This window comes from Charadrius vociferus, unplaced genomic scaffold (genome assembly GCF_000708025.1).
Source record: "Charadrius vociferus isolate BGI_N301 unplaced genomic scaffold, ASM70802v2 scaffold363, whole genome shotgun sequence".
Lineage (NCBI taxonomy): Eukaryota > Metazoa > Chordata > Aves > Charadriiformes > Charadriidae > Charadrius > Charadrius vociferus.
Window position 1 is genome coordinate 2,472,851 of NW_009647942.1, and position 11,243 is coordinate 2,484,093.

Below are 11,243 nucleotides of genomic sequence, written 5' to 3' on the forward strand. Positions count from 1 at the left end.
CCCCCCCCACTGCCGCCCCCACCGCTTCGCTCACCACCGCGGGGCCGCCGAGCACGGAGCAGCGCAACGATGCCGCCTGCACGTTTGAAATCGCGCCCCCCTCACGTGACGAGCCCCGCGCGCTCTCATTGGCAGGGTCGAACGATAACGACCCCACCACCCCTTCCCCCCGGGGCATTCTGGGGCTTGTAGTTGGCCGGGGCGCCCCAACGGCTGGCGGCGTCGCTGAGAGGGCCGGGTCGGGCCAGGCCAGGTTAGGCCGCGGCCAGTTTTTAACAGGTTTGCGTGGGTGTCCCTAAACGTAACATCTGAGTCTTCACAGGGAATGTTTACCTTCCTCTCCTGTTTCTGGTTCCAGTGGCAAGAGTTTTACTGGTGTGGCCGTTAGAAGCAAAGAGCAAGTGCACTGCAAGCGGCCTTGAAGGGACTGGAGACTCCATCAGTTTCGGTTAAACGGTCACAGTGTTGACGAAATTAGGAGAGCTGTTTTTATAAATGTTATTCATGGAAAAGAGTTTTAAGACCGATGAGAGTATGAGTACACAACCTCAATCTTAATTTTCTGGAGCGTAAGTGATATCCCAAGACATATGTGGAAATTGCCCATTGTTTTACTAAAACTAAAGGAACCAATTTTATTTATATAAACACATAAATGCTATGTAAAGGAAAGGCAAAAGCCTTTCGAAATGCACCAGAACTACAGGTTCAGATTTGTCTTAACAGCAGTTATATGTGACTATAAGCTTTAAGTAATAGTTAAATGAGAAATAAGGTTATTTTAGGTTTGGGGTGTTTTTTTGTAGTTTAAAGATGATGCAAGAAGGTGTTCACATTTGGTTTTGGGAAAAAGGGCTTTGGCCTGTTTTTCTAAACTACAAATTTATATGTGTTTATTCAGAAGCCCTGCAAATAGTTACCGGCCCATTGGATTTATTATGCTGAGGCTACCATTAACCCAGCTAATTAGGCAACGCACAACTTCTGGGAGAACTTCTGCATTGGCATGGCCTCTTGTTAATTAATGTCTCCAGGTGGGCAGGAAAGAACAGGATGTATATGACTTTGTAACTAACCCTAAATGTCCAAATGTTTTCTTTTGTGCTGATATACTGCTTATTGACTGCTTATTGAATATGATCATGTTATAAAAGACCATAGATTATTAATGAAGGCACCTACTTTTTCATAAAAATGTTTGAATATTAGAGCACATGTAAGTGATGATGGCTTGAAATTTCACTCCAGGCAAGTTAAACCAAATTAGACTTGTAGAAAGGAACTAAGTTTTACCCAAAAATAGCCTGTGATCTAATAGAAAGTAGTTCTAAGTTACAGCTCATCCTGCATTATTCATCACCAGAACCCTCCATCTGTGCATTACTTGTGTTGCTCTGAATTTGGCAACGCTTTAGCAGCGAGCTACTGTTTATAAGAAGGGATCCCAGCAGCTAAAAGAAGCCAGTCGTTGGGATTACTCATTACTTGCCTTGTGAGCTGCTGCAGGGAATTTCTTGAAGAACTATGTCAAAATCAGCTTTAGAAAACCAGTCATTTGAGAACTTTGATTGACACATATCAAGTGCTTCCAGATTAGCGCTGGTGAAGTTGGTGAGCTTGGAAGAAAGATTCTTTTTGTTGGTACTGAGTGAAGATTTTTGTTTTTTGTGCGAGGAAAGAAGAGGACAAAAAAAGGCCTTTTTTCTCTCGGCAAGAAGAAATCTGACGCATTGGGAACTCAATCACCGAGACACCATGAATGCTTGCAGGAGGTAAGCTGCACATGCTGCATTTCCCCCAGGTAGGAATAGGAAAGCAAACTGCTGACAGAATATTCCTCTCATGGTCTTCATATGATGCTCCCAGATGGTCATGAACTGTGTTATTTGATTTGCAGTTACACAAGAGAGAAGGTAGCCCTTGTCCTAATACAAATGTTAAATGTGTATTTCTAATTCTACAACTCCGTTCTGTAAAATCTCAGCTGGAGAACTGTTTTATTGATGAATTACCTTTGCAGATCGCACTTCGTAGTCTTTCATTTTTAACAAATCAATTTTGACATCTCTCTTCCAAGTGTGCATAAGTATATAAATATAATTTGTGTTTAAAAGCTCTTTACTCGTAAGCTGTTATCTGCGGTAACATTTTTGGTCACTCCTACTCTTGTGGTAATAACAGCAGGAACATGTATGAACCAGGGCTGTAATACATCTAACACTTCTCGGACCCCTTCCTAAGCTACATGAAAATCACAAGCTTATTGATTTTGTTTTGGCATTCCAGTTCAGATGGAATTGTGGACATTCAACATTTTTTTCTCTTAAAAAAAAAAAAAAATTGAAGAAAGCCCACTGGGGCTTAAGCAGGCAATTTTCAGTGGCGATAACAATAACTGGAAGTCAGTTACCATAGGCTGACACTTCGACTTTCAAACCATTTGGGAAAGATGGCAAAGCAATGTATGTTACTCCAGAGAATCCTGCAGATACGCTTTGTGTAGTTACTCTTGATTGGTATCTTCGGCTAATTAATACCTTGACACAGACTGCCAAGGGAAGTCCCCTCTGAGAAGCAGAGACAGAAACACATTATCAGAGCAAGATGGGAAGCTCACGTAGCACATGCTGTGTTTATTCCCATGGATTAAAGCTTTGGAAACTGGTATTTTTCTTTAAACCCTGCCACTCTCATAACATTGCAAAATGAAAGGGTATGTTTTTTCTCATACAACTGATTTGTATCAACAGTGAAGAGTAAGAGCACTGTGTGTCCTCTAACAAGCCCATACCCAGTCTCTCTGCCTGTCAGTGGGAGAGAAATACCAAATGCCTGGTAAATGTTTTGCATTTCCAATTATGGAAATTACTTTATTAGCCCCACACAGTTTGAAGAGCTCTTTCCCAAATCTAGTCAGTGATACAATGTACACTCTGGACTTCGTTGTGAACACCATTGAACTGTTAACAAAAAAAGAATAATTTTTAATCTTAATCTTGCTTTTTGTTATGGCAGGATACATTCTCTCCGTGCTCACAGACAGAAAACCAATGGGAACAAAAGTGAGAACTGGCACAGCGCCTCCGGGTTCAAGCAGCAGCATGGAGATGATCTCGCTACAGTCCATACCCTTTACACAGTGATTGTCATGATCCTTCTAATGGCAATCTGGGGAGTCTGGTCAAGAAAGGATTCGTCCTTATAGCAGCAATATGCTTCTTTGTCAAATATTTAAAGGAATATTTGTGTTGATTATCCATACCCAGGAGGTACAAAAAACTGGTCTCAGCATATTACAGTCTACTTGAAACTGCTTAAACTGTTGCTACGTGTGGAACTGAACCTGTGAAGCAATTTAGTAGGCAATGTACAGAACATGACTTTGTGAATAACATATATCTGTGAATAACATATCTGTTTGCACTGTAAACATACTTATATTACCCTTTGTGTGTATATGAAACTTTCTTTAAGCACAATATGCTAGCAAGAAGAAGAGTTCAAGTTACGTTTTTATTGGTCAATGTTTTGTATATCCACCCCAGCTTTCCATTTTTTAACTTAAGTTGTCCACTCTCTACCTCTGTTAAAATTACCTGTCCCAATCCATGGTAAAACATGCTATAAGTAGGCAAATCTGCCATGTCACAACAACATAGGGAAAAAAAAATCAATAAACCCAGCTATCCTGCAGGCAAAGGAAGACCTCTGAACGAGTCAAATTCTCATCTCTGTTGCTGAAGAGAGTTTATATGGGACTTGGATCTGCGTATTTTTAACTTATGGTAATGCCTTTGTAAACTCAGGAATAAAACCATGAAATAAACTGCATTTGTAAGCATCCTTCGTTGCAGAAACAATTGGCTCAGTCTTCAATCTTGCACCAATAAATTTAATTCATCTTCAGCCACTGCTTGCTTTTCCATAATTCATTAATACCACATGGCAGTATCAACCTCTGCATACACCTGCCCATCCTTGATGGGGGCCATTCCATACTCCCATTTTTTCAGGAAGTAACTCCACTGAATTACTTTGAGTAACCTGCAAGCTTCCTGGAAACACAGCCAGTTGGAGCCTCTGTTATCTGTTAATTTTATGGTTGCCTGCTCCTGATGAGCTCAGGTTAATGGACTGGCAGCTCTGAGGGGCAGTGACTGTTGGGAACAATACTCTAAGCCTTTGGAGCTTAATCTCAGCTTAACCCCTGAATTTCAGCATTGCCTAAACTAACAAACAGAATCCTAATAAACAAAGAAGAACTGTAAGATATTTTGAATATTTAGGAATAGATAGATACATGTTTGCAATTACATAGTACCTGTAGACCACCTTGTTAAGTCTCATGTACCCAATTTTGGTATCCATCCATAATGAGGAGGGGTACATAAACTGAAATGCTTCTGAGAAGACCTACATGGCATACCTCCAGGAGTGTTTACAAACACTGCGTCAGCTCTCAGCCTGTTCCTGTATCCATGCAGCATTCCACCAGTGTTACCCTACTCAGGCAAACACCCCACCGAAGGTACCACTTCATCATGCTCTAACGTGGGAGCAAAGCTTTGACGATGCTCTCTCAAGAACAGCACACAGAGGAATAATAATAAAAAAATAGATGATTAGTGCATTAAATACATAGGGATCCCAGTCATAAACCATATAGCATGAACTATTAAGTAAGAGCAAAAGGATGGTCCCTCCCTTGTAAATGTTCCACTGAAGTACCCAAGAAGAGAGAGGGATTTAGACATTCTGACAGTAGTACAAAAAAATCCAAGCAATGGGGGTTGTGTGATGGGCAATGGCCTCAGTGATCTGGAAGTTGACCGTCATCACGTTTTTTGCAGGAGAGAGGGAGTTTAGACAATGGGTCACAGTGGTACTGAATAAGCATTTATTTTGAAAATGATGAAGGGAGGTTCCCCTGGCTGAAGCAGACACAGAAGGAGGCCTGAAGCTGCTGCTTTGAAAACACAACAAGGCAAGAGGGTAAGTTGGGCTATAGGAGACCGATGTGAACTGTACAGGGCTTTGGAAGTAAAAGCAGACAGGTAAAAGCCTTTCAGGATGACAGAAGAGAGGAAGCCAGTGAACAGAGCTGGCAAGGGGGGCACTTAAATGTGAGAGAAATTCACTCCTGGAACTGGTCATCAACAGCTGACGTGGATTTTTCTTTTAAGATTTTGTAAATCAGATTGGCTATTTGTTGTAACATACTTTTATAAACACCTATTTTACTAGTATCAAACACGGTTCAGAGATGCACAGGCTCCAGCTCATAAACTGAGCTGCTCAAGCAGCGAATCCACATCGCTTGCACTGCCGCATTCACCAGTGTCCTGCAGCTGCAGAGCACCCAGGGGAGTCACCCCAATGTGAGGCAGCCTCCCCTCTGCTCCTCGCTTTCCCTGCAGAACCTGATTGTCCCTTTCACATCACTGCGAGATTTGCCACGTGCCAAAACAAACACTCCCCCCAGCCACGAGACAGGCACACATCTGATCCCACACACATACACCAGCCCGCAGGTGAAGGCTGCCGGCAAATCCCCGTGTGCTGCTGGACATCCTCCCCTCGGGGACGACAACTATCTCTGCCACAACAGGGTGGACAAGTTTTCCTTGGGTGTATGTCCGTGTTCCTGCTGCATGCCCAGAGGTATGCCTGTTATGTGATGGACAGGCCCGCAGTTTGGACATACATCACATCTACCCAGGCTGAAAGCTTGGGAACAGTCTTCAACTCAAACAGCAATTGCCTGCTGGCATTATCGCATATTACAGTCATTGTAAAAGACGGCTTTGTACAGTCTGTTTCTTGCTTGCCCCGTCTCCTTTTTTTATTTTTCCCTGAGAAACTCATGTATCTCAAAGCAGTCATGCAGGAAAGTGAGTTCTGTGGTGGATGAGGTTTTAGTCATCGCCTTTTAGAAGCAAAGGCTGCTGGTTTCGCTCAGTTTTTGTCATATACACAATGTTAAAAAGGCAGGACAGGCAAAAATAAAAATAACCAACCACAAAATGACCCCACCTAAAAAAAAAACCAATCAGAAAAGCTAGAACTGACCACACATCACACTTTTGGATTTAGCTGTTAAATTTACAAATCCTGCAGGTATAATCCTGCCTCTGAAGCACTGGAGATCCAAATAAGGTATTGAAAATGCTTCAGCTTCCTCTCTTTCACCTTGTGAGGAAACGAGGTACGAAAGTTCAGAGGAGACAGCGGCAGAACATTCAATGTTTTGAAAAAACTGTCTTTTTTCCTTAAACTTTTGCTTTGCTGAAAACCAGCAGTAGTTGATTTAACAGTAACATTATAGATCCAAATTTACTAATTTTTAATGTGTTCAGAAGGACAAATGTAACTTTGTGAGGTCAAGATAATCTACATTTATTACCGGGTTTTGTAAATAATCTGTGTAATTTAGATAATGCAACTAGGACTAGGGGAAAACCGTCGTCTTGCAGGGCAATGGCATAGTCTTCACTGCCAACAGACCCAAATCTGCCTGACTGAATGATACTACTTCAAATCCCAAATTAATTTCCAGTAAATCCACCCATGAAAACAGCTCGTTTGGGTCTCACACTAAATAACAATTTCATAATTTAACTCATGTCAGCAGTAACAAACTATTTACTGTTTCTATGCCAATGAAACAAACTGACAAGAATTAGAAACTGGGAACCCAAGCTCGGAACCTGTGTATCAATTCTTACGCAGCGATCTTTTTATTAGTATTTCTCATATATCAAACAGACCACACAGATGTTCAAAAAAGGCTGTGGTTTAAGCATACCTGCCTGCTGTTATTTTAAGCTACCAAAACCAATGTCAGCAGTTCAGCCAGCAAATCTGATGATATACTCCATGTACCAATTGGACTGTCAGAAAAGGAAAACAAGTCTTTTATTTCCATGGTCATTCTCACGTGCTGATGTTACGCACATTTTATTTCAAGACTCAAGCCCATCCCAGCTCCATTTTTTACTACTGCCTCACATCTCCCTTTAGAGAGGATGATACATTCTGTAAAACCATCTATAAACCAGGAAATCAGCACAGCCATTTCTCCTGCCTCATTTCTTTTGATAAATTTTGTAATTCACTTGGTAACTATTCTGCCATTGATTTGGTTGGTCAGAAAAAGACGGTATTTGTACTACTGTTTTAATTGAGGGAAGAATTAACCAAAATGCAAAACAGAAGCCAGGGATTTCCATATTAAATACAGAAAGACAGTCAATACTAGGTTTTTATGTCAGTTTGCTGGTCTGTTTACTGTAGTGGATAACATTTCAACTCTAACTCAGACTTGCCTCTCCCCCAGATATATTTTGTTTTCCCAAATACCATGTGCAAGAATCTGGGGCATACTCTTCCAAATATTTTCTAAGTACACAAACCATAGTAACTCAGAGAACATTAGGGAAAAAAACCCCAAATACAGACAGCTATACTGTTTTACATGCATCCCAGAAAATCAGCATAACAATAACAAGCAGGACGGATTTCTACCTAATTAGGACAGTAATTTTTCTTAAACAGGATGCCTGCATGTCATTAAATGATACTCATGCAGAGCTGTCGGACCTGGTGACTATTGAAAATTAGTATTCGTTTTACTTCCCTTTGATGGCCTTTCCTAACACTGGTTCAACAAAACAGGTTCAATGATCCTTTCAGAATGCTATGTAAGTTATATCAACAATTTAAGTGAATAAATCTATGATGCAAATTTCTCTGTGAATTCTGCACCTGGAACCGGGCCCTAGGAAGTCAGCATCACCACGCGTAATTCAGCATTATAAAGTAAAAACACCTCGTTATCCTTTAACACCAACGCTAAAGTACCCCAGCAGCACACCGGTACCGCAGCAGTATGCTGCATCTGATGACATCAGACTGTTACGTGCTGCAACCACCATAGCATCATCCATACTGACCTTACTCATCTCTGATGCCAGCACCACTGCCTGCCACGGGTGCCCCTCCTGCCCCTTCCTGTTCCCAAAGGGTGGGCAGTGGCTCTATCCCATTAGCAGAACAAGGGAGGCACCGCTGATAGTTTAAGGAAGCTTTCCTTTTTCTAGTCCATCAGCAACACTTCATGCTATAAAGGCACCTTTTCCAGCAGTAGTATCGGTAACCACCAGGGGTGCCGAAACAAAACACATCAGGGGAGAGTTAACAAAAACTATTTACAATGTTTGAATTCTATTTGGGACTAGCAGACTTTTGATGAAAGAGAAAAGTAAGTACAGATTTCGAAGCTGTCTGTTTATGATCAACTTAAGGTACCGGCAAAAGTGATGTTTTTCTCTTGTTCAGAAAATGGACAGAAATGCCAACAGCAACTTCTGCTTTGCAGGGCAATCGCTCTCAGTGCTTAGAACGCAGCTCATGTTACCCCCATATCCAAGCTTGCTCAGTTATGGTTAAAGCTCAGATGTCATCAAACTACTCAGTACTACCCCAATTTCTCTGATATGCAGGATGAATTGTAATGAAGTGTTTTTACATCTTAAAAAGCCCTCTTTTTCCTTAAAAAAATTTTATTTCCACATTTTCATAAAACATCTTTTGTTGACATTCTGCAAACAATACTATCCAATAAGGTGCCGATTTTTTCTTCCTGCGGAGTAACTTTGTACATCTGCATAAAAAAAGAACATGGGAAACATAAAAGCTGTATACGGGGAAAAAAAAATCATCACATATCTTCTAAAAATATATACACAACAAGAAAAAATTTCCCCCTCTCCCTCACTTTTTACATTAGAAATTCATATTTTGTCTTGCCTGGAAGACAAAATTCGCAACCAGGAACCAAGCAAATTCTGAAACTGCAAGAGACAAAGGAAAGCTAAGAAACTGAATGAGAACAGCACTTTTAGCTCCACACGTTATCTGCTGCCATTTGTCCAATTTTATTCGTATGTCTCCTATCGTTACTTTGGTGGATATAATAGAGATGATTTAAGCTACTTGAATTTTATCAAGTGGAACACATATGCTTCAAGATACCTATCTAGCATATGGTAATCTGTTAAAAGCATGCATGCCCTAACAGCTCCCAGCAGCTAATCAACACATTTTTATTTTAGCCGCCCATGCTGGGACTATTTATGTGCTTAAGATTATGAAACTGTTCAGAACTGAAAATTTATTTTTAATTAAATGGATATTTGCCTGAGAAAACAGGAAGCAGAAGTGACTGGGTGGTAGGCAGCAACCTGGAATTTATTTTTATGTTCCGACTTCCTGACAATGTTAAGAATTTGAGGACTTAAAATTTGTGATGTCAGGGCGTGACAACTAGAACTTTTTTTTCAGAGTAAAAAGATTGTAAGAAAGAAATAATCAAGCTTCACTTACAAAAAGTTTCCAGTTATGCTAAAGAAACACAAACCTTAAGTTAATTATGCCCATTGATGTTTAATCAGACAACTAAATCAACTACCCCTTTTCTCTATGCCAGTCATCTCTTTCAGTTACATACCTTTTTGACTTTGGCAGTGTCTGTGAGTTGGGCGAGTTCATCTAGAGGAACCTGTTGGCCTTCTACTTGAGATGCTATATCTTCCAGATTTACAGTTTCTCCTCTGTCCGTAATCACAACAATGAGTACTGCTGTGTCACTGTCTGAAATGCCGAACTTTTTAAACGCATCTGAAATCTAAGAAAAGACGAAAAATATCAAAATATTATGTGTCACTTTCTCACTACATACAAGCAAGCTTTGCAGTTACTGGGTCAAATAAACTGAGAGTATAAACTGATACATGTTTTACATTAATGGAATTCTGATGAGCTACAAGAGATAACAGCACATTAGTGTTATTAAAAATAACAGTAACTTCTATTAGTAGCCAGGTAAACAGTTAAGTGAATACCTATATTTGGCTGCATGGATCTTAGCAAGCTTCTCTGGCAAAAGAAGACATTTGTTCAGTAAATCTTACATTGTTGTTTGGTGAAAGGCTGAAAATAATTTCTGAATAGAGAGTTCTGGTCTTCATTTTACCTATCTTGTGTAGATGAACTGCTTTGTTTGCCGCCACAAGAATTTGAAAAGGATCTACAATCTGTAAAGTACAACAAAAGGAGTTAAAAAAAAATTAACATACTATTTTGAACCCTGAAAAAAAAAAATGACTACTTACCTTTGCTTAAGTCTGCAACCATAAGAGCAAGCAAAACAGTATTCACAGAATCACACAATTTTCAGAGTTGGAAGGGACCTCTAGAGATCATCTAGTCCAACTCCCCTGCTAAAGCAGGATTGCCTAGAGCACATTACTCAGGACTGCATCCAGGCGGGTTTTGAAAGTCTCCAGAGAAGGAGACTCCACAACCTCCCTGGGCAGCCTGTGCCAGTGCTCTGTCACCCTAACCGTAAAGAAGTTTTTCCGTGTCTGCAAGTTATTTTAGCCATTCTTGCTCTTCCAAAGTTAATGTGATTATTTACTGTGTGGGATAATACTTGACATAAAAATAAAGATTACCCTATATGTCAGGTTACTGAAATCTTTTGAAAAAAGAATCACATTAATAAACCTTCTGTCAGTAAACTGCTGTATTAGACTACTTTTTTGTCCCTTCCCTAACTACCGCTTTGCTAATTCTATCGGAAAAAAAAAAAAAAAAGACTAGATTCAGAAACTAGTTATGGATTTCACTGACAACTAAGGCTCCAAACAGAGGTGATTTTTGACAGAGCATTAAACAACTGGTACTATATTTTAGGTATGGAAGTAGATTTAAACAGCTCTGCCAAGTAGGGTGTGAAATGAATCAAAATGACAACTGTTTTGGCCAATCCTGCCAAGGCTCTTTTACACAGACGAGCCCTTACACTTGCAGGACACTGTACTGAAATCAAAGGAGGGGCATTTGTGCAGAGAAAGCGAAGTGCGCGTGTATGGCAACTCGTGCGGCAGGTTTTACAAAGGATGGCGGTTCCTCAGGCCGTTCCCTGTGAGGGCAGGATGCCCACACGGCCTTCGGAGCCCTGAACGCCGCACGAACAGCACAGCACCAGCGCTCGCTCACCATGGCGGGGTTTATTAACGCTCCTTCAATGGATCCTTCCATGGCCTTCTTTCTCAGGGCGGCGGCGTTTTTCACCCGGTTGAAGAGGAGGAGGGTGACGCCGCAGCCGGGGAACAGCTCCAGCTGGTGCCGGACATCCATCCCGCGCCGCGGGCCCCGCCGCCGCCACGGCCACGCTTACC

General features: G+C 41.0%; 1 protein-coding gene across 1 annotated transcript; it reads right to left on the minus strand.

Annotated features, from left to right (window-relative positions):
• Window positions 1-8,552: 8,552 nt before the first annotated feature.
• TPRKB (TP53RK binding protein) lies at window positions 8,553-11,221 on the minus strand. The gene is made up of 4 exons (XM_009883219.1): window positions 11,062-11,221; window positions 9,972-10,094; window positions 9,509-9,685; window positions 8,553-8,662 (listed from the first exon to the last, which is right to left on the minus strand). Exons 1-4 carry the CDS (start codon window positions 11,200-11,202, stop codon window positions 8,576-8,578), a joined length of 528 nt encoding a protein of 175 aa, XP_009881521.1. The 5' UTR covers window positions 11,203-11,221; the 3' UTR covers window positions 8,553-8,575.
• Window positions 11,222-11,243: the final 22 nt, after the last annotated feature.

What these genes read in the sequence shown, in the direction of transcription:
- TPRKB (XM_009883219.1), bottom strand. Translation starts at nt 11,202, where the DNA reads ATGGATGTCCGGCACCAGCTGGAGCTGTTCCCCGGCTGCGGCGTCACC. An exon ending in GCCTTTCACCAAACAACAAT is followed by an intron (nt 9,686 to 9,971) that starts GTAAGATTTACT and finishes GTCTTTTCTTAG; the next exon opens with ATTTCAGATGCGTTTAAAAA. An exon ending in ACACTGCCAAAGTCAAAAAG is followed by an intron (nt 8,663 to 9,508) that starts GTATGTAACTGA and finishes TTTTTTATGCAG; the next exon opens with ATGTACAAAGTTACTCCGCA.